Source organism: Grampus griseus (assembly GCF_964374135.1).
Source record: "Grampus griseus genome assembly, chromosome: 12".
Classification (NCBI taxonomy): domain Eukaryota; kingdom Metazoa; phylum Chordata; class Mammalia; order Artiodactyla; family Delphinidae; genus Grampus; species Grampus griseus.
In genome coordinates this window covers 34,951,102-34,974,806 of record NC_139006.1, presented here as the reverse complement: position 1 = coordinate 34,974,806, position 23,705 = coordinate 34,951,102, and the positions used below count along the sequence as shown (strand labels likewise).

The window sequence follows — 23,705 nt, the reverse complement described above, 5'->3', positions numbered from 1 at the left end:
ATGTTTATGAGGGTGGTCTGTGGAAAAGTTTCAGGCACAAGGACACACATGAAGGCATGAGATATAATAGAGCACTAAGTAACACCAGGAGTCAATAATGAGAAAACTGCACATAATTTTCAAATATAGTCAAAGGTGTAATTTGGAGAAGAAAAATGTTAATTTCAACTTCTCAATTATTCACAGATTTTAGTATTTTAGTGGCCCCCCAAAAAATGTCAGTTTTCAAAATAGTTTTTAATAGAAGCATGTCAATCAAAGTCTAAAGGCATGCATTTTTTTTCCCCTTAGAATCACTCATTTATCCCATAAATTATTTATTGAGTACATACTACGTTCCATACCTGCTAGATGCTGGAGATAAAATACCCGGAAAGAGGAATTTCCTGGTGGTCTAGTGGTTAGGACTTGGCACTTTTACTGCTGGGCCCAGGTTCAGTCCCTGTTCAGGGAACTAAGATCCCACAAACTGTGCAGTGTGGCCAAAAAAAAAAAACAAAAAACCTAGAAAGATACAGTTCCTACTTTCCCAGATTACAGTTTGTTGGTGGACAGACTTTGATTAAATAAAGCTAAACTCATTTTTAATAGAAAAAAATGCATCCAGTAAACATTTAATCTTTTACTGTATTGTTTCTCAAGCAATAGCTAGGTAGGTAGATAGATAGGCAGGCAGGCAGATAGAGTTTACTCACCTCTATTTTGAGTAGTTTTTCATGCTAGTTCAAGAAAACAATTTCCTGAATTAAATTGCTGTAAAAAAGATTACCTGGTTCAGAAAGAATGCATATGCTCAGAAAAGAGGGAAATTTTTTTTTTGGCTCCCTGGAAATAGTTTTACATGATAATAGGACAATAAAAATAGAAATAGCATCAAGAAGATGCAGCCCCAACTGTTATAAGTAGTATTTGGAGAAAAGTTCTTAAAGAGATTAAAGAGGCAATTGCATCTCTCAAAAAAGAACAGCCAAAATTAAAACTCAGCAGTGACTTCAAAAGACCTACTGAAAACATAGTAATGCACAGGGTTTTCTTTTGGAGTGATGGAATTGTTCTAGAATGAGAGTGCATTGTGAATGTACTAAATGCCACTGAGTTGTGCACTTTAAAAGAGTTAATTTTATGTTAAATTAATATTTTAACTTAATTATTTCAGTTTAACCATTTTAAAGTGTGAGTTTCATCTCAATAAAAGAAAAAGGGGAAGGAATGAAGTACTGTGTTCAAACAAAATCAGTAGAATAGAAGATAAATATAAGAAATGCAAGCAGATAAGAGCTTGTTGGTGTACATGTGGAGATGCAGGGAGAGTGGCATGCCCAGAGAGCATAGAAGCGCTGCACCTCTTCCCACATACCTTGCCCTATGCATCTCTTCCATCTGGCTGTCCCTGAGTTATATCTGGACACCCACCTTCCATTATTCACGGATCAACCCACCCCAGATCTCTCACAGTAGTATGTTGTTGGGGAGGGGGAAGTTTCCCTCTCCCAGGCAGTTTTGACAAGCCAGCCTGGAGAAATCACCAGCTGGAAAACTACTGCCACTGAGAGATCCTGGGATATCTGCCAAAGCAGGCAGAAAGTAAGATTTCTTGCCATGTCAGCCTCTAGGGTCTCTGACTGCAGTATCTGGTGGAAGGGAAAGTGGTGAGAGTCCCTTTTCTCTCAGTTTTGTTATAAGTCCTGCCACAAGAACTCAAGAAGGGTAGAGGGGGAATTTCCCTCTCCCTGACAGTGTTGAGATCTTCCTCGTTCCTTTTGTAGCCTCAGTCCTACATTGTGTGGCTTATTCAACCAGTCCTTGCTGATGGACATTTGCCATGTTTCAAGTCTTCTACAACAGAGTTAGAATGAGGAGCAAAAAAATAAAGAAGAGGGACTTACTTGGCGGTCCAGTGGTTAAGACTCTATGCTTCCACTGCAGGGGGCACGGGTTCAATCCAGGGAACTAATATCCCGCATGCCACATGGCGCGGCCAAAAGAATAAATAAGTAAAAATAAAGAAGAAATATAAGCAGATAATTGTAAGACTAAATAATTGAAAAGGATTAAGAGAAAAATGACGCATCTAGAGAGCATAGCATAAAAATAAAAACTACATATAAGTTGTTTTCAAGTGTACTTCAATTAAACTAAGTGTACTTATAGAATGTTTAAATAATAACAGTGAATTTCTAGAGTAGAGAAGCAAATCTAGAATTTTGCAATTATTCAAAACCAAAAGCAAGTTACATTCTATAGTTATAGAAATTGCATTAAAAATTTTTTGTTTTATTTTCTTACTGATGGTGTATTAGATTAAAGATACCATGGCTTCACTTTTTTTCTCCAAAAGATGCCTCATGAGAGAAATTTTGTAATTACATATGTCATATGTAACCCACATTCCTATGTATTTTATAGGTACCACTCAAAGAACTCTTGAACCAAACTGAAGAAGAAACTAATAAAGCTCTAAATAAAAAGATGGGGTTAGAGGATACTTTAGAACAAGTAAGTAATGAAACAGAGTCATTATAAACAAACATAACATTTTGTGTTTTCTGATTGATAAGGAATGAATTTTTAATAAAATATTATGAAAAATGAGAGTCAGGTACACCCTTGACCTAGAAATACTTGAAGTAACTTTTTAAGTTACTTAAACATTCTAAGCTTCCCATATCATTGATGATGAAGTGATATGAAACTGAGTAAAGCTCGCTTTTTTTCTAACGGAGAATTGCCTCCTTTAACTTAAGATAATTTAGTAATATTCCTTTTTATAGTAAAAGGGAATTGAGGAGACTACCATAAAAGTAAGTATGTTATCATTTGCAGTTAGAAGCTAACTAACTATGATACATTAAGAGACTTCCATTTACCAGATTTCTCAGGACCATAGAATTCAGGGAGATTCAACTTTAAATGTCTATAAAAGTCTATTTCCAAAAGTAGTTTCAGAAAATTCCTGCTTCTGAGATACTTGCAACATAATATCACCAATACACCTGAGAAAGAATACTATTATATTCAATAACCTTTAGAGTAAACATTGTTATAGTTGATTAAGAAAAGTTAAAAAAACTTCTCAAATGCAAGCAAAAGGTATTATTTATATAACACCAAACAGTTAAAGGAAACGCCTAGCTAATTCAACTTTTCGAGAACGATTGTGTTCTGGCTAACAGATTTCAAGATATAAAAGAAATCCTGTCTTTTTTGAGAATACAAACATTTATTTTCTCTCATCTGGAAATAAAATCTATGCATTTCACAGATAACTTTTAAAGTAATTTTGTATTAGAGAGAATTTTTTAACACCTCCCACAAACAGAAAATGTTGTTAGATAAGTGAAGAGTTTCATGATACTATTGTTACTATAATTTGGGGTTTCTACAAATCTGTGGGTTTTGTAACGTCACAGTATGGAAAGAAGATAGGAATTCGGACTGCTTTAACAGGTGTTCCCCAGGGGTGATGGTTATTTGAGGTAAAGTCTTCCTTTAGCCTGCTTCAGTTCAATTTCTCTCTGGTTGGAATGGGCAATAAACCTGAAGACTCTCAAAAAGGTGTGAATTTCAAGCAATAGGAACCTCTTGACTGAAACATATTTTCAACTGACTTGAAACTTTTTTATGTTTTATTTTTTTTTTTTGGCTGCATTGGGTCTTCATTGATGCGCACGGGCTTTCTCTAGTTGTGGCGAGCAGGGGCTACTCTTCGTTGCAGTGCGCGGGCTTCTCATTGAGGTGGCTTCTCGTTGAGGAGCACAAGCTCTAGGCGCATGGGCTCAGTAGTTGTGGCACATGGGCTCTAGGTGCATGGGCTTCAGTAGTTGTGGCACGTGGGCTCAGTAGTTGTGGCTCGTGGGCTCTGGAGCGCAGGCTCAGTAGTTGTGGCACACAGGCTTAGTTGCTCCACGGCATATGGGATCTTCCCAGACCAAGGATCCAGGGATCGAACCCGTGTCCCCTGCATTGGCAGGTGGATTCTTTTTTTTTTTTTTTTTTAAGGAATTTAGCCTTGTATGGCTTCCTCTTTTCTTTTTTTTTAAATTTATTTTTGGCTGCGTTGGGTCTTCATTACCGTGTGCAGGCTTTCTCTAGTTGCTGCGAGTGGGGGCTACTCTTAGTTGCAGTGTGCGGGCTTCTCATTGTGGTGGCTTCTCGTTATGGAGCGCGGGCTCTAGGTGCATGGGCTTCAGTAGTTGTGGTGCGTGGGCTCAGTAGTTGTGGCACATGGGCTTAGTTGCTCCGCGGTATGTGGGATCTTCCTGGACCAGGGCTCGAGCCCGTGGCCCTTGCGTTGGCAGGCGGATTCTTAACCACTGTGCCACCAGGGAAGCCCCAACAGGTGGATTCTTAAACACTGCGCCACCAAGGAAGTCCCTGACTTGAAACTTTTTAAAAGCTATAGGCAGGAAAGTTTGGGCAGGGTGGGAAGGTGATTATGAAATGCCTACAATAGGCTAGGCCCCATATTAATGTTCCAAAGATAAATATAACTAAAGTTTATATGAAATATAAAGCCCATTTGGAGAAGACCAATATATGCAATTATGCTAATCAGAGTTGCATTTTTTTTGCAAAACTCCTTTGGGCATAGAAAAAAATGAGTAGAGGGGAACTGAAATTAAGAGGTTAAACCATAGTATTAGAATAGAAAATGAAGAAGGGGACAGGTTTAAGAAATGTTAAGGAGGTAGGACCCAAGCATTTCGTGGCCAAATGAAAGCTAGGAGAGGGGACTTCCCTGGCGGTCCAGCAGTTAAGACTCTGCGCTTCCACTGCTAGGGGCGTGGGTTCGATCCCTGGTCAGGGAACTAACATCCCATATGCCGTGCAGCCAGGCCAAAAAGTTAAAAAAAAAAAGAAAAAAAAGAAAGCTAGGAGAGAAAGAAGGATCAACAGTGACTTCCATTTTTCTGGGGTGGGCAACCTAGAGGAGGAAAACCTAGTGCTGGGAGTAACCAGGACAGCTTGGGAGATGAGCTTGCTGTCCATTGACCACAGAAAACCAAAAGGGAGTTGAAGCAATAGATTCAGAACATAAAAGAGATATTGGGTCTGAAAGTACAGATTTTAGGGTCTCTAGTATATATGTGATTGTTGAAGCCAGTGATGTGGGTGATATTTCTTAGGGAGAATTGTAGAAGAAAGAGGCAAAGGATTGGCCAAAGAAGGAAATTGTAGGAAAAGCACTTAGAAGAAGTAGACAGAATGGTTGAAGAATAATCAGAAGAGGATCTGCTATAAAAGGCAAAGTAGGGAAGACTTTTCAAGAAAGGAGTGATCCTAACTAATCTTTTTGTGGTAAATATTTTACAGTATATACATATATCAAATCATCTTGCTGTACATCTTAAACCTATGCAATGTTATACATAAATTATATCTCAATAAAACTGGAAAAAAAGGGAGTGATCAGTGACGTCATACGCTTGAGACTAAAAACTAAAACTATTTTTTCTAACTTGACAAGTAGTTTAACCAAGTTAAGATGGCATAAGGTAAAATAGCATTTGAAATAGTAAAGGTTAAACAGAAATTAATAGATTAAAATAACAAAACTAATCAATCTGATAAGTACTTTAAAATAATTGCGAAAACCGTTCAAGAAAAAGCAGGAAAAAACAAAATGAGAAATGGAAACACTATAAATATGGAGGGAATTTATAAGGCTAGTGTAACCCTCATACTGCAACCTAACGAAGATTATCACAAAAGAAGAAAATTAAACCAATCATACTTATGAATAAAGTGTAAAGTTTAAATTAGATATTAGCAATTGAAATTTGTTTAGCAAACTTTTTTAAGAGTCTGCTATACATGCCTGTACTGTAATCAGTGTTGGTGATGTAATATCTGCCTTTGTGAATTCTTATTTTGTGTGGAAAGGTGGACATGAAAACAATCACTTTCATCATAATACTTTTGGAGTGTAAATACAGCATGCTGTGGATTCTTACAATACACCAAAGATAAGCACAAGGTTCTTTCTGAAGGAAGTGGTAGGTGAGCTGAGTGATGAATAACAAGAAGGAGTTGGCCAGTGGATACATGAAAGGATACACACACATCCCTACTGCAGAAGGCCCAGAGACCAAAGAGCATGGCATGTTAAAGAATTACCATGAAAAAAAAAAAAAGAAGAATTACCATGAGTTTAAGTTATCAATAGGATAGAGGAGAAGCCTGGAGAAACAAAAACCTAATTCTGAAGAGACTTACTTGTTCTTGCTTACTGGTTGAATTTTTATTCTATAGGTAGCAGGGACCATTGAAGGTTTTTAAGCAAGGGAATAAAAGCTGTGTATCTTAGTAAACTCACAGTGTTGACATTTTGAAGAACAGGTTAGAGGTACATGAGACTAGAGACACACAAGAGATCTAACAGTATTCTGAGCCATAAGGATTCAAACCAACGCTACTGCAGTGAGGATGGAGAAAAGAGATTTAAAGATTGAAACAACAGGGAATCCCCTGGGGGTCCAGTGGTTAGGACTCCTCGCTCTCACTGCTGAGGGCCCAGAGTTCGATCCCTGGTCGGGGAACTAAAAATCCCACAAGCTGCACAGCGCGGCCAAAAAAAAAAATTGGAACAGCATAATTTAGTGGTCCACTTGGATGTGAAGGTTAAGGAAGAGTGAGAAATTAAGAATGTCCAGGTGTCCAGCTTTGGTATATGGTATTAAAGAAAAATTATTTATGACACTTGTTAGTGGTGATAAGGCAGACTTTATTCAAGGGGGGGGAGCTATTACAGTGAGGTTTTGTAGTAGGCTAGGCTCATTCCAAATACAGCAAAGAAAAGTGGGAATTTATAGCCAGGGAGCAGAGTGGGGATCAGTGGATGGAAAATTACTGAGAGGAAATATCAGGGTTAGGGGGGATTCTGGCTAAACCAACCTAACAGGTTTCTTGCTGAAGGCAGGCCAAGGTGATCAGCCATCACCTGGGCCGTGGTAGAGGATGAGGAACCGGATCAGTTATTCGGGATGGGAGATTCTGGTTAAAGTGACTTAGCAGGATTCTTGCTTAAAATTGGATAATACAGAGACAAACATGAACGCCCGAAAGTCAGCCTAATTGAGAAGAGAGTTCAGAAGATCCTGAGTAGTTTGGTCAAAGAGAGATTCTTTGTCAATGGTGATGTCCTAAAACCTTGATAAAGAATACAAAGAAGGTTGTAGAACAGAGAATTTCAGGCTGGGATATGCTGTTTCAGGTCTCTGGGATATCAAAGTAGAGAATGTCCAGTAAGCAGTTGGGGTTTGGAAATAATATAGATACAGATAGATATTTTTAGCATACATGTAATTACAGTCAGGAGATTCCCCAGGTGTGAGAATGAGAGAGAGCTCTCCTAAGTGAGCGAATGAGAATACAGCCAAGGTGAGAATACTAGGAGAACATCCACATCCAAAGTACAAGCAGAGAAAGAGAAATCTATAAGAAAGAATTAGAAGGACCTCCCAAGACTTAAAGAGGAAACCAGGAGTTTCCATGGTCTTAGAAACCAAGGAAGAAGGTTTCAGTAGGGAGTGATCAGTAACTACAAATGTTACTCAGATTAAGTCTGAAAGGTGCGTGTTGGCTTTAGCCGTAAAGGTGTTCCTCATTTGCAAGAGCAACTTCATGAACCAGAAGAGCCAGAAAGCATATTACTGGTGGAGTTTGAATGGTAAAAGAGGAAGATACTATAATTCGAAAAGGTAGTTCTTCAGGGACTACTACAAATCTATTGCAAATGTTTGAATCTAAGGAAGGGAGATGGAACAGTAGCTGGAAAGTGGTGTGCGGGAAAGATTTTTGGTTTTTTGTGTGTAATTTGTTTGTTTGTTTATGGGAGGGGTTTGTTTGGTTTTAATGACGAGGGAGAGAGTTCATGGAAAGAGGGTAAAGTTTAAAAAATTAGGAACGAAAGGAATTGATGGATTTGAGTCTGCTTGTGAAGAAATAAAAAGGCATGAGATCCAGAGAAGAGCTGGAGGGGTTACTTCTCTTCATGAAGAAAATGTGTGCCCTGCATCCTGAAACTGACTGGAAGGAAGAAGGAAAGGTCTCATGCTGGTTGGTTGGTTGACTGGAGGCAGTCTAGTGGCTTCTGTCATCTCAATTATAGAAGAAAAAAAATCATCTAATTAATTAATGGTATCTTCTTTGCTTATAAGCAACTTGAGAGCTAAGAAAGAAGGGAGGGGGGGGAAAGAGGGAAGGAAATTTGGAAAGAGAGGAAGGGAAGAAGGAAGGGAGGGAGGGAGGAAGCCAAATCTTAGTAGGTCTTAGGGATTGCAGAATTATTGGTGATGGTTATTTTCTTTAATGCTTCCCCTGTTTACCACAGTGGAAATGTGTACTTTTGTAGTCGGGGAAAAAAATGTTTAATTAATTGATGTAACTTTAGTAAAGCTGACATGGAAAGTAGAGCTGCTCAGATAAAAGTAAACAACACATTTGATCAACCAGGAGGGCCTAGTGGAAGTTCTGATTATTTGGGTGTTGATTGGTCTTATTGCAGATGAGTTTAATGAAACAGTTTGTTCACTACAGAAGTAGCATACCTTTAGACTGGAAGCAAAGTTTATAGCTTCAGTAGCTCTGGTCTTTAAAATGTGAAAGACAAGTGGTATTAGAAAAAGACCTTGGAGTTAGTTTTGAGTTCTGGGCGTATGCTAGTTGTGTGATCCTGAGTAAACAGCATTCTTTCCAGCCCACTCTTCTCTTCTTGTAAATAAGAAAGGAATGTCCCTTACAAGGGACTTTGGATGACTGAATGAGAAGTACTATATGCAAGAAAAGAAAAGGGGGCAAAAAAAGTACTATGTGCAGGTTTCTTTAATAAGTTTGGTCATTTTACCATCCTATCTTTTGCCAAATAACAATAGTTTCACTAAATTTTTCCCAAAAGGTATATATTTTTTAAATTTATGTATGTGTAGAATCATCCTTTTAAAGAAAGATGTCAACTATTTTCTGTTTCCTATTGGAAATATTATCATCTTGATCTAGCTGAAAAACATTCTCTATTAATTACCAATATCAACTGGTATCAGCACTTGTCAACAGGAAATGAACTTCAGAAACACTTTTTTCTTTTTTTTTTAGAAACACTTTTTTTTTTCCCAGTTTTGGTTTCATCAGATCTTAAAGCTCAAGCTTGAACAAGATTAAATGTAGTTACTTTATTACTCTTTGGAAGAATGCATTGACTATAACCAATTAGCAAATATTATCAAACAAAATCAATATAAATAGTTCTCTTTAACATCCCAGAAAGTGAACACACAAATGATATCTAGATAACTAACTCAAGTAGATAAAATCTAAATAAAGTGAGACTTCAAAACTAGAGAGCAAAACAATTTTTATTTATTAAGTTAATATAAGAATATTAATTTTATGTAATACTTGTATAATATATATGAGATCTTAAAAAGTACTCCCACAGCCACTAGTGGAAAAACAGATATTTGTATCTTTATTTTAGTGAGAATTAGGCCAGATTTTTAATTCCTAACTAATGCCCTACTATACCACTCTGCATTTAAATATTATGTATTAAAAAACATGTCTTCTTGAAATTAACTTCTCTTTGGGAAATAATAAATTTATAGGACAAATAAAAGGTAAGAGCCCACGAAAACTAGAAGATATAACATGGATCAGTTAGTTGATTGATAACATAAAAGTTTTATAACTTGTTAAAATTTTTTTGATGTGTAGTTATGATTTCTCAACCAAAGTTTTATTCCTCAAGTTAAATACAATGATCACAGAAAGCAGGAGAAGTGTGCGAACTCTGAAAGAAGAAGTTCAAAAGCTGGATGATCTTCACCAACAAAAAGTTAAGGTAAGAACTTTGCCCGTTTGTTTAGGTTATCCAAAGCCATGTCATGGTTAATGGACTAGGCATCTATTCTGACATCAAACTGAAATTTTTAAGCTATATCCTATAACTTGTCTTTAGTTTAATCTTCTCACCCAAAGTTTATTTTAAGGAGTTATTTTATTTTGTTTTTCTAGAGGACTTTTTTCTGGAATTCAGCTATTTTACCATAGAACATGTTTAGTATTCCATTAATATTTTATACTTGCATTTGTGATTCAGTATATTTCCTGTAGTACAGACTTGAAATTACTGCTAAATGAATTCTGTATAGGCCTATTGAAAAGGTCACATTTATGTTTATAGTATAAAATTTCCAAAAGACCATTTTAAAAGTCTCTTACATGTAAAGCAGTAAGCATCCTGCAAATACAAATGATGGTGCAACCTGATTTTTTTAAATGCTTTACATACATTTTTTTAAATCCTCCTGGAGTGTGTAGAATGTGAATACTGAAAAAACGTAACCATGACTTTATCCTGATAGGAAGCTGAGGAAGAGGACAAAAAATGTGCCAATGAGCTGGAGTCCTTGGAGAAACACAAGCACCTGCTGGAGAGTGCAGTTAACGAGGGCCTCAGTGAAGCTATGAATGAGTTAGATGCTATTCAGCGGGAGTAAGTTCATCTTGCCAAGATTTGTAATGTTTATTTTCAGTTTAGTTAACATTTATATAAAACTAGGCCTAAGTTTATTTGCTTTAATTTATATTATAGAGCTATTTGGGGCAGGGGGGAGTGATGAGTAGAACTTAAGCAGAACAGCTTGAGACACTTGAGATACTTTCCCTAGATAAATACATTCTGCTACCATTATAGCTATTGCCCCCCTATTATCTTTTCAGTCAGAAGGGGACTGAATAGTTAACCCATAGGCTCTATGTTAATTTATATTAAAATACACTTTTTTTCTTTTAAGTGTTAAGGGGCCCTCAAAAAAACTACAAAATAAACTTTCTTTGAGGTTGGAAGTATCCAACCTTAATAAATCACACCTTAATCCTTAAGAAAATCACACCTCTTTGTTTCCTTATTTGTAGCCTAGGGACAGAAAACTTAGTTGAAGGTATCTTTGGCATATAGTCTTTGTTTTTAATTTAAATTTGAATGCCTAAGACTCCTATTTCCTCATTCATATGTATTTAATGTCTTGTCCCTGATTAAGTTTACAATCCTTTTAGAGACTCAGGTAAACAATTTGCTCCCAAGCTTTGTATATTAAAGCATGAGGTTTTGGTGCTGTTTTGTGCTGTTGCTTGCATGGGATCTTTGAAAATGTTTTTATTTCTGTTTTAATGATTGTGAACTGGACCTTTGTGAATGATACACTGGGCAAGCAGCACCTATACCAATCACAGCCTGGTTTTATTGAATATAAAAAGAAGTGAGGTAGCTAGAACTGATATATTAGGTTTTGTCCTAGACAATTCAAACAAGAGTTTTTATCCTACAGATGCCAACTAGTTGTGCAGACCACAACTGAAGAAAGACGAAAAGTGGGAAATAACTTGCAGCGTCTTTTAGAGATGGTTGCTACACACGTAGGGTCTGTAGAGGTAAGTGTGTGAAGGTCTTTCCTACATTCTAAGAAAACTTTTTAAAACTTTTATGTATTTCTGTTTTGTTTCTACAGAAATTAAATGATAAATTTTATTTCTGTAGAAAATATGATCTAGTAAAAATTTATCAGAAGAATTTTGTGTAGCAGTGTGCATTTCGTAAAGTGATCTGTTTTACATAGGTTTACTATATAACCCAGCAGTTCCACTCCTAGGTATCAACCCACCAAAAGGAATGAGAATATATGTCCATACAAAGACTTGCAGACAAATGTTCGTAGCGACATTATTCATAATAGCCAAAAAGTGTAAACAACCCAAATATTTATTAACTGGTGAATGATATACCCATACATTGGAATATGATTCAGCAATAAAAGGAAAGAAGCACTTACGCATGCTACAATATGAACGAATGTCAAAAACATTATGCTCAGTAAAAGATGTGAAAGCCTACATATTTATGACTAACTAATATAAAATGTTCCGAAAAGGCAAATCCAGGAGCTGGAGTGGGAATAAGGGCAGATGGGCACAAAGATTGTGGTGAGGGTTGTGCAACTCTGTCACTTAATTATTAAGTTACTCTTCTTGTTGCTTAAGGTACAAGCCCTTAATAAAAAATAATCTGTTTTGTTTGCATAAACAACATACAATGATATTTATTACATCAACAGTATATAATGATGTTGTGCCAGGCCATATTCTACATACTGAAAACATATTAGTTAAGATGAAAGAGCATGTGTTAATAACAAATATTTTTCCTGTTACAAAGCAAGATTCAACTGAATAAATTTGAAGGTCAAATCGGCTTTATCCAGTGATTCATGTGTTGGGCAGCATCCCTTCTAGCAAATAGAAAGGAGCTCCAAGGAGTACAGAAAGGAAAAGGTTTTCAAAGGCAGAGGGGGAGTGGGACAAAGAAGACATAAATTTAAAAAAGATTATTTCAGGCAAGGTGGCAAGGTCACCTCCCTTTGTGGGACAAAGATTCTATTAGACAGATTACCTCACTGGTCCTGACCAGGAAATTCCAGAAGGACCAGTTAGATTACAGTCCTGGGGTAGGTTGAAACGGCAGTTAGGTTAGGTATCGAGTCCTAGTTTGGTGACATGGACTTAGCACGAGTGACTCCATTTTGGGCCTGTTGTTCCTTTTTAACAGTTCCCCCCTTTTGATCACACTCTCAGCTTGACTGAGAGAGACGTGATCAAAATTTAAGGCGTTAGCACCACTCTCAACTATTGCTTGCAGTTTTTGTTGATGCTTTGTGTGGTATTCATAGGTCATGATGTTCTTGCTTAATCCATGTAATATTCACAGATCCCAGCTCCAAGTTCACAATTGTTGATTTGTGAACAATTCCCTTTGCTTCTTTACTGATTTTCCAGTCTTAGGGAAATCATTTGCTTGTTGGTTAGCAGCTGCAAACATGCATTTAAAGCTTTTAAGAGAATGCAACGCACTGAGGAGACCATTATGATTATAATAAGCAAGATAATCCCCAGTGTTTGAAGTGCACTTTGAAGCCATGGTCCCCAAAACCCAAACCAATCGAAACCAAATAAGTCAAAGACCCCACTGAAGGAGTCGCCTTTTTAAGCCAAGTGGCCTGCTCAGTGATCTTACGTTAACTGAGTTTCAACTTCCGCAGAAGTGGTAATCCAGGTGTAGCAGGTGGCGTTGGCCACAGCACAAACAGTTCCTGGCTCAGCTAAAATATAATCAAGGACTATCCTGTTATCAAGAACAATTTCAGCCAAAGAGTCTAAGGATTTTTGTTGGGCAGTTGTTGCTTTAGCGGCAAATTCCATAATGCTTTCAAGAGTTAGCGAGAGGTTCCTGATCATAGCCTCAATTGCAGTAACTCCTACCCAGGGAAGGTAGGGTTCTCTCCAAGGAATCAAATCCAGAGTAATGAATCCCTCCTGGTAATTCCCATTTGAATCTGTGGCTCAGTACTGGAAATGTGACATCCATTGAGACCAGGAAAATTTTAAGGATCTGTAGAACACACAGGCAGCTTTATTCTGGTTACCCTCGCCTGTGTCACTTTGTATAGAGCCTGGATGCCAAATTCCCCAAGTTTGGGGTTATTAACCAGAAATGAAGAAACAGACCAGGGATCTCTTGCATCATGAACCTATCAGAGTGTTTTGTTTTCTTAATGACCGATCCAGCAATTTGAAATGTTACCCACCTGAGCATTGACCTGGGCGATACGGATAATGGCATTATCTTTTCAGGCCAATGCCAGAATAAAGGAAAGAAAGAGAAGAAAGGGTTTCATGTTTAGTTAAAGCATGAATCTTGATCCAGCATCTTGGGAGGAAGCATTCTACCTCAGTGTCAGCTGCTTCTCTTCCTATCAATTTGATTTGGAGGTCTCCAGCGTTTATATAGGACCAGATGTCAGGTGGAGCCTTCTTCAGCTGGAGATGTATATCTGAGATTCACGTCCCTGAAATTTGGCTGCCATCTGGGTAGTGAGGAGGATCTGTTGTAATTCTCGTCCAAGGAAATTCAAGGCAGTCTTTGTTATTACTGACTCTAAATTAGAAGTGTAGGAGAAATTTGGAAATGTTAGTTTGGAGGGTTGTAGCCAGATATTTGAGGAGCTAGAAGAATTTAGGATCCAGTCCAATTTACAGATATGTGACAAAACCTCAAAGACAATTAACAGGACTGGAATCTAATATCCACAAAGGTGCAGGCATAACTTTTCTCTCTACAATTATCCCTGTTTATTTTTTCCATGGGTAATCACAGTAAAACTAATTTGTCTGCATTAAATTTGGCTTGGTTATTTACAGAAGTGCAGCAAGAATAGTGATTGACCATGTAAGTTCTTTTTAAGACTGCTTTGCTGGAACCTTGTAAGCAAGGTACCAGGTCAAGTTTTCAAGGGGCTTTATTGGCTCCATAAAGTCAAACTTAATACCTTAAAACTGTCTCGTCCCATCTGAGTTTATGTACATCTTAATACCTTAAAACTGTCTCGTCCCATCTGAGTTTATGTACATCTCTGTCAAATGGACAATCCCAGTTAAAGCCCTTGGTAATATTTCCAGTCGTATCTGTTACAAGAACAGATTATTGAAAAGAATATTTAAGAGTTTCTGAATTCTGGAGTGTTCAGGTAGGGAGAAAAAGTAAATGTTTCATCTTAGTTTACAAAGGTATACTTTACCAATTGCTGTTAAGTCATAAATGGCTTAAGAGAAAAGGTTTCTTTAAATCTGGAAAAACAAAAAAATTAAGAAACCAGCCATGTTTTACAACAAAAAGTCATAAAAATTTTAATCATCCTCCTCAGTTCATTCAGTCCCGTGTCATTAATTCTTATTCTGCTTAAATCCTGTATTTCCATTAATTCTGGAAATTCTTATACAGTTCGTTTTTATGATCTTCAAAGTTATCAGAAACCTGTACTTTTCAAAAGTCCATTCCGTGAATCTTCTTGAAGATGAAGCACTTTTGTAGGAACACTTTTACAAAAGCATCTGAGGAAAGCAATAACTGTCTGAAATGACAGAAGACTTTTTTAAAATGCCCATTGTTAAAGATTTAATAAGAGTTTATTATAATGGAATTGACAAGGAAACTTCCTTATCACAAGGTTTTAAAATACTTGGTCAGACAGGTCACTGTGAAACAATACTTAAGTTATTTATCTAACCATAGTGACAGAAGGCAAATGCAGAAAGTTAAATAGTTGCCAAAACAAACAAACAAAACAATAGCTGTTTTAATAAGGAAGACTGTTTTAATAGGAAGACTATTTTCAATAAGGAAGCTGTTTTAATAAGGAATGAGCTGTTTTAATAAGGAAGACTCAGTTTTCTTAAGTAATCAAAGAACTGATTTAAAAAACATGAAACACAGGAAATTATTTTGACAAGACACAAAATCTTTCTTTTCTTGGCAGATTGCTTAAAAGATCAAGAAAAACCTTTGAATCACTTACTAGAAGCAGACCAATAGTCCAATAAATTTTTGTTCTTTTAACAGATGAAAGAAATTTAAGGGTTTTTGTTTTTGTTTTTGTTTTAATTTTATTTTTGGCTGCGTTGGGTCTTCGCTGACTGTACACGGGCTTTCTCTGGTTGCGGTGAGCGGGGGCTACTCTTCGTTGTGGTGCGTGGGCTTCTCATCACAGTGGCTTCTCTTGTTGCAGAGCACAGGCTCTAGGCACATGGGCTTAAGTAGTTGTGGCACGCGGGCTCAGTAGTTGTGGCACATGGACTTAGTTGCTCCACGGCATGTGGGATCTTCCTGGACCAGGGCTTGAACCCATGTCCCCTGCATTGTCAGGCGGACTCTTAACCACTGCACCACCAAGGAAGCCCCAGAAATTTAAGTTTTAATTTTACATAAGTACACTACTGATTTTAAACCTTATTTTTTAAATCCTTATAATAAATTCATTCTGTCTTTCCCAGTTTGATCATGCATAAATTCCTTTCACGAGATTCCTTTTCTATAAACCTTCTACAGCTATCTTTTTGTTTCTAGTAACTTTAATTACATATGTATTAGAATTTTTAACCCTTAAAAACCTTAATTGCTGGTGGAAACTAAGAAGTAAACAATTGTGACTCACACTGGTATTCTGTGGCTTGCCAAATTTATAAATGCTTTTTATAAAAATGCATATTTTCTCATAGTAAATTTCTCTATGTGTGGCACTGGACATGTTTACCAATAGACCCAAATATCTTTAGTTTTTCTGTAAAAGTGTTACCTCAAAATTGGGCTTGCCTCTTGGTGGGTGTCGAGCCAAAAGACACAACCAAGCCCAAGACTGGGGGAAGGAAGGATTTATGATTACTTGCAACACATAAGGAGAACACCAGGGATCTTTCCCAAAGCAGTGTCTCCCCAAACAGCAAAGCTGGGGAAGTTTTAAGCTAAGGGTATATACATATTCATGAAGGGGCTTGGGCAGTCCACAGAGTCCAGACTTCACTTGCTTCAAGCCACAAGTGTCAGAAAAGGTCAACATCATCGTCCCTTAGGTTCCAGTTGATCTGAACGTTGAGCACTTCAGGCTAATGTTCCACATTGAAACAGAACTGGAAGTCTTTACAACAGATAAAATACCTTTGCTATTGTTATTTCTCTTGTCTGATAACAATTTGTTTCTGCATTCTTCTGTTCCCTTAAGATCATTAATTACTGAGACCTGTTCAAGGGCAAGCACTGAGGCCAGGCTTAGATCACAAAATGACTTTGGCCAAAAATCGTTTCTCTTATGTCCAGAAAGCCATGCCTGATTTTCTTTCTATATTCTGTTTTGTGTGTGTGTGTGTGTGTGTGTGTGTGTGTGTGTGTGTGTGTGTAAATGTCTTTTTTATATTCTATGTGTGTAAATGTCTATTTTATATTCTAAATATTACTAAGACCAGTGTCAAAGAGTGTACTGGTTATGTTTTCTTCTAGGAGTTTTATGGTTTCCAGTCATCCATTTAGGTCTTTAATCCCATTTTGAGTTTGTTTTTGTATTGAATATATGGTGTTAAAATGTTCTAATATCATTCTTTTACATGTAGCTGCCCAGTTTTCCCAGCACCACTTAATGAAGAGACCATCTTTTCTCCAATCTATATTCTTACTTCCTTTGTCATAGATTAATTGCCAATAAGTACATGGGTTTATTTCTGGGCTGTCTATCTGTTCCATTGATCTATGTGTCTGTTCTTGTGCTAGTACCATACTGTTTTGATTACTGTATCTTTGTAGTGTAATCTGATGTCAGGGAACATGATACTTACAGCTCTGTTCTTTCTCAAGGTTTTTTTTGGCTATTTGAGGTCTTTTGTGTTTCTGTACAAATTTTTAAATTATTTGTTCTAGGTCTATGAAAAATGCAATTGATAGTCTGATAGGGATTGCATTGAATCTGTAGATTGCCTTGGGTAATATGGTCATTTTAACAATATTCTTCTAATCCAAGAAAATGGTATATCTTTCCAACTATTTGTGTCATCTTCAGTTTCTTTCATCAGTGTCTAATAGTTTTCTGAGTATAGGTCTTTTACCTCCTTAAGTAGGTTTATTCCTAGCTATTTTATTCTTTTTAATGCAATGGTAAATGGGATTGTTTCCCAAATTTCTCTTTGTGTTAGTTCATTATTAGTGTATAGAAATGCTATAGATTTCTGTATATTAATTTTGTAATTAAGAGGCATCCCCAAAAATGGTGCAAAAGATATTTTATATTCCTCTCTCTACTGGGTACTACAGACAGAGGTCCAGGAGATCTGACTATAGTAAGAATTCTTACCCTTAGGAAGCTTCTGCCGATTTTCCCAGGATCTCATCTGCAGACTCCGAGTGGGGTTTTAAAGTATTTTCATTTACCTTGGCTGTTCAAGGAAATAATATAGCAGTTTACCAGAAAATCCCTGACTTCTGTCAGCTCTGGGAGGGGCCCATATGGAGGCCCTCTCTTGAAGGCAGACATGGTTGCATCTGTAGGGCCATTCACTTGGCTACTTTTGTTTATGGTTTTGTAAGTCTCTTCAGAGTAGAAAGAGAGAGGATTACTAAATGAATACTCAAGTAAAGGAGGATAAAGGACAGCAGCAGGAGTTATGTCAGTCTTCTAGTCTTTTGTTTTAGGTGCCTCTTTATGTCTTTTTCGTTAGCCTTTTGTAACAAACCTTTCAATGAACTATTTTGCAATTTTGAAGCTTTTTAGAGGCTTTTGTGTACTTTTTAAGTGCACTTCTTAAATTATCTATCTAATTGGAACTTTCCTCATGATGGCCACTGTACTTTCCCCGAGGGCTGGTGGCAGTTTGGTAGGACCCTGGCCACAAATGCAGTTCGGCACACACTTCTGTCAGGCAGGCCATATTTTGGGGCTCGCAATCTGATGGTTACCAAGCCAAGCCCTCAAGACACAAAATTCCAGGTTGTCTTTAGTAAAATTTTGGCCATCTTTGTAGATATTTATAGCTTCTGAGACCATAAGCAGGTATGTCTGAAGGTAGTGTACTTAACTCTTTTGATTTTAAGGATCTTATTTTTATTTCTATTTATTTGGTTTTTTATTTGTTAGTTTAAGGGTTTTTTTGTTTTTGTTTTTGTTTTGTGGTACGCGGACCTTTCACTGTTGTGGCCTCTCCCGTTGCGGAGCACAGGCTCCGGACGTGCAGGCTCAGTGGCCATGGCTCACGGGCCCAGCCGCTCCGCGGCATGTGGGATCCTCCCGGACCGGGGCACGAACCCGTGTCCCCCGCATCGGCAGGCGGACTCTCAACCACTGCGCCACCAGGGAAGCCCTGTTAGTTTAAGTTTTGAGGGGTATTTTGTTTGGGTTTTTAATTTGTTTTTGTAGGGGTGTTTTTTTTGGGGGGGGGAAGTTCTTCCAAGATCACCATTATAAGTAATAGCCTTTGCTTAAAACAAAATTTTATTCATCTGAGGCCTCACACTGGACCCAGTCCACCTAAATCGACCCAGTCCGATTCCAGACCCAGTTGGTTCTTAAGTTGGACCGTGTCCTACTCCAGCTGGTAACACCAGTTTCCAGTGTGTCACCTGGGGGGTGGGAAAAGGATTGAGCCAGCAAACCTCAGCAAATGGGATTGCAGACAGGGGCTCCACATAAATGGGAACTTGGAACTGCCACTAACAGTTCCCATGTGAATAGATTCTTGGGGCAGAATCAAGGGCTGGAGTTTCCAGTCAAATAGGAAACGTGTGGAAAGCCAATTATATCTGGAGCCTTGACATAAATAGAGCAGAGCTCAGAACTGAGAGGAACTTACCCACGGCCCTCAGAAACAGTGAGAAAGACAATGAACCAAAGGCTTCATGGGTACCACACCTGCATTTCTCATTGTTCCTGAGACCCTATCAGAAGTTCACTTCGGATCCCGTTGCTGCAACCAAAACTGTTAGAAAAATTCAACTGAGTAAATCTGAAGATCAGATTGGCTTTGCTCAGTGATTCATGTTTCGGGCAGCATCCTATCTAGCAAATAGAAAGGAGCTCCAAGGAGCTACAGAAAAGAAAAGGTTTTTAAAGGCAGGGTAGGGGGTGGGGGGGACAAAGAAGTCATAAATTTAAAAAGGATTATTTCAGGCAAGATGGCAAGGTCACCTCCCTTTATGGGATACAAGGTTGTTATTAGGCAGATTACCTCACTGATGCTGACCAGGAAATTCCAAAAGGACCAGTAAAGATTACGTTCCTGGGGAAGGTTGAAACTGCAATTAGGTTAGGTATTAAGTCCCTTTTAGTGACATAGGCTTAGCTCAAGTGAATCCATTTATAGCCTGTTGTTTGTTTGTTTTTTTATAAGTTTTTTTTAATATATTTATGGACTTTTTATTTATTGATTTTATTTTTGGCTGTGTTGGGTCTTCGTTGCTGTGTGGGCTTTCTCTAGTTGCAGTGAGCGGGGGCTACTCTTCATTGCGGTGCGCGGGCTTCTCATTGCAGTGGCTTCTCTTGTTGCGGAGCACAGGCTCAGTATTCATGGCACACAGACTTAGTTGCTCCGCAGCATGTGGGATCTTCCCGGACCAGGGAATGAACCTGTGTCCCCTGCATTGGCAGGCGGATTCTTAACCAATGCGCCACCAGGGAAGTCCCAGTTGTTTCTTTTTAACATTCCTTTCTGTTAATTTTGTATAAACACAGAAAATAGTATTTCAGAAACATGAAGTCTCCCTTAGCTCCACCTTTCACATAGCTTGAAAGTTTAACAATAAAACTATTCCTCCAACCTGCTGTACAGAGCCCAAAAACTAAAATAAATTGCTAAATCTAAAATTCCTTGGTAATTTATTAGGAGATAATGTATTCCCAGTTGTGAATTGTTTAAGGGGGAAAAAAGCTCATAATATCACATTAATAGGCTTTCATTTATTTGAAAACAGAACATTTGATCTTATATCCCCTCATCTCTCCTGAATGACATGAACGGCTGCTTGCTTGCCAGTACTTTCTCTGCTTAGTGGTAAGAACTAAGAAAAGCATCCTGGAATAAATACTAGGTCAGAAAACCTAGGTTCTACCCACTTCTTCCTAGTTCAGCCACTTAGTGGCTCTATAACCTTTCATGGATCCTTTTTTAACAAGTATTGTTCATCTGAACCACAGACCAGAAAATGATTTGAGTGATTACATTTCTGGAGGTCAGAAGTCTAAAATGGTCCCTCCGGGTTGTACTCCTTCTAGAGGGTCTAGGGAGGAATCCAGTTCCTTGCCTTTTCCACCTTCCAGAGGTCACCTGCAGTCCTTGGGTTGCAGCCTCTTCCTCCATCTTCAAAGCCAGCAACACAGCATCGTCTGTCCTTTCTGAGCTCTCTTTTGTCCTTACGTCTTCTCTCTCTGACTCCCACACTGCCGATTCCCTCTTACAAAGACCGTTGTACATTGGACGCACCAGGATAATGCAGAATAATCTCCTTTTCTCAAAATCCGTTACTCAGTCACATCTTCAAAGTTCCATTTACCATGTAAGATAGCATATTCACAGGTTCTGGTGATCAGGACATGGACACCTTTGAGGAGTCAGCCTACCACACCTGGGAACAAACAAAAATTCATTAACAGTAAAATGGATAAGTAAATGTTGGTATATTCATTCAACAGAATGTTATATAGCAGTATATGAATAAACTATAGCTATATGCATTAACATGAATGAATCTCAAAATTCTGTGTGGAAAAAAAACCAAGTCATAACACATTACATTTAATATTGTTCAGTAAACATGAAGGTTAAAACCAAGTACCACTAAACTAGTATATCGTTTATATATTTAATCTGTGTGTGTGTAGTAAAAGTATAAAGAAAAGTACCTTTCAGGAGAATGGTGGTGTCTGGGAGAAAAGAGGGTATAAGATTAGGAAAGGGCACAAAAGGAGCCTGCTAGGTGGATGCAAGAGTATTCTTTTTATTCCTCTTCTTACAAATGTTATACTCTTATTTGTAGATTTCACAATTAAACACTTTAAAAGAAATTAATGTTTTTACATTAACAATTGTTAATTGTTTCCACTAGAAACATCTTGAGGAGCAGATTGCTAAAGCTGATAGAGAGTATGAAGAATACACGTCTGAAGATCTCTTGGACAATATTAGAGAGATTGGAGACAAGTATAAGAAGAAAGCTGCTCTACTTAAGGCTTCTGATGAATGAAGATAAAATGTTGATTAAGCGAGAACTTTATTAACAGTGGAAATTTTGAAATGTCCTTTGTAGGTTTGAAAAATCTCTTAGCATATCCTATATCCCTCCTTGCAATGAAGTCTCATGACCACATCTTCCCAAGCCCGTGAAATATTTTTATATCTTTTATAAATCTAGTTCATTAACTTAAGGTATGTATAACCTGAAATTATGATAACTGGTTGGACTGTTACCTTTAGTTATGAAAGACCAATTATATTATGTACCTGTAGTTAATAAACTTACATCAATAAAGTGTGTTTTTCCCATGATCTCTCTGCCTAACTTGAGATAGTTAGAAAAATAGGTATTTTGAATTAAACCAGGAGTCAGCAAACTAACTGTGGGCCAAATCTAATCACACCCATTCACTTACATACCATCTATGACTGCTTTCCCATTACAAGAGCAGAGTTAAGTGTGTACGACAGAGATCATGTGGCCTGAAAAGCCAAAAATGTGTACTATCTGGCCCTTTACAGAAAGTTTGCCAATCCCTGGGATAAACCATACAAAGGTTGGCACTGACTGACTAAAAAACTTTCCTAATCACTTTGGACACAAAAACCCACTCCTTATCCAGAGCTAAGAAGCTAAAGTTCTTTCTGGCTTCATGCCATCTTTACTCTGAAGTAAGTAGAAGAATATGGAATGCGAGAATCAGAAGAAATAATCTTGTTTAACCCCCTCATTTTAGAGATGAAAATATATTCCTAGAGAAGTTCTGATTTACTAATGTCATGCGTCTTAGTGGTAGAAGCCACCCTGAGCTTCTTGAACCTGCGCTCAATCCTGAGTACAGCCACAGGAGCCCTGAAACATTAATGTTCTGGATGGTGAGGGAGTCATATTAGAAAGTGGGATTTTTAGACAGGTCTAAGTTGTTAGGAAGCTCCTCCTTAAATTGAACTAAAATCTGCCTCCAGTTGAATTTTCTATTCTTTTAACTTTATTCCAACTCTAATATAAGTCAGAATGAAGAACATGGTAAAATGAAACGTAAGCAATATACAGAACGGGATTCCAGCAACATTTTATGAAGAGAGGGCATTCAGCCTGACAGCGTGGAAACAAAGACAGGTCGTTGCTGGGAGATAATTAATAGGTATGGCAAGATTAATGGTTACCAATGTATTCAACAATCTTGACTCCAACATCCAATGGAACTTGCTTCAATGTTAGAAATATTCTGCCTGCACTATCCTGTATGATACCTGCTATATGAATCTATTGTGTACTCAAGTGATGTATATGTATGACAAAATAAAGACTCAGAGCTTTGCCACTCAGAACATGGTATGGAAATAGCATCAGCATCACCTTGGAGCTTGTTAAAAATGCAGACCCTTGGCCCCACCCCAAACCTACTGAATCAGAATCTGCACCTTTTACAGTGTATTGACATAGACTGTACATATTTAAACTTTTCATTAAGTTCCAACATACATATACACTCCCATAAAATCAAAATCACAGTCAAGGTAATGAATATATCTTTTGTTTGTTTGTTTTTGTTTTTGTTTTCGCGGTACGCGGGCCTCTCACTGACGCGGCCTCTCCCATTGCGGAGCACAGGCTCCGGACGCACAGGCCCAGCGGCCACGGCCCACGGGCCCAGCCGCTCCGCGGCACGCGGGGCCCTCCCAGACCGGGGCACGAACCCACGTCCCCTGCATCAGCAGGCGGACTCTCAACCACTGCGCCACCAGGGAAGCCCTGAATATATCTTAAACCTCTAAAAGTTTCCTCGTTGCCCTTTGCAATACTTTCTCTTGCCCCTACCTGACACCTGCCTGACACCCATCCCCAGGCAAGCACTGATCTCCCTTCTATTACTATAGATTAGTTTGCATTTTCTAGAATTTTCTATAAATAGAATCATATAGTATGTACATTTGTATGGCTTCTTTCAGAAAATTGTGAGGTCCACGTTGCACTGTATATCAGTAGTTCATACTTTTTCATTGCTGAGTAGTGTTCCATTGTATGTATATATCGAGTTTGTTTATCCATGTACCTGTTGATGGACATTTGGGTTGTTTACAGTTTGGGGCTATGATAAATAAGGTCATTA

At 37.9% G+C, this 23,705-nt stretch overlaps 1 protein-coding gene across 1 annotated transcript in view; it reads left to right on the top strand.

Annotated features, from left to right (window-relative positions):
- NDC80 (NDC80 kinetochore complex component) overlaps positions 1-21,732 on the top strand; it is a 52,507-nt gene extending 30,775 nt beyond the window's left edge. The window contains exons 12-16 of the mRNA XM_082668046.1: positions 2,407-2,496; positions 9,746-9,838; positions 10,362-10,492; positions 11,328-11,430; positions 21,464-21,732. Coding sequence (XP_082524172.1) covers positions 2,407-2,496; positions 9,746-9,838; positions 10,362-10,492; positions 11,328-11,430; positions 21,464-21,601 — 555 coding nt within the window. The 3' untranslated portion in view covers positions 21,602-21,732. The remainder of the gene's footprint in view (positions 1-2,406; positions 2,497-9,745; positions 9,839-10,361; positions 10,493-11,327; positions 11,431-21,463) is intronic.
- Positions 21,733-23,705: the final 1,973 nt, after the last annotated feature.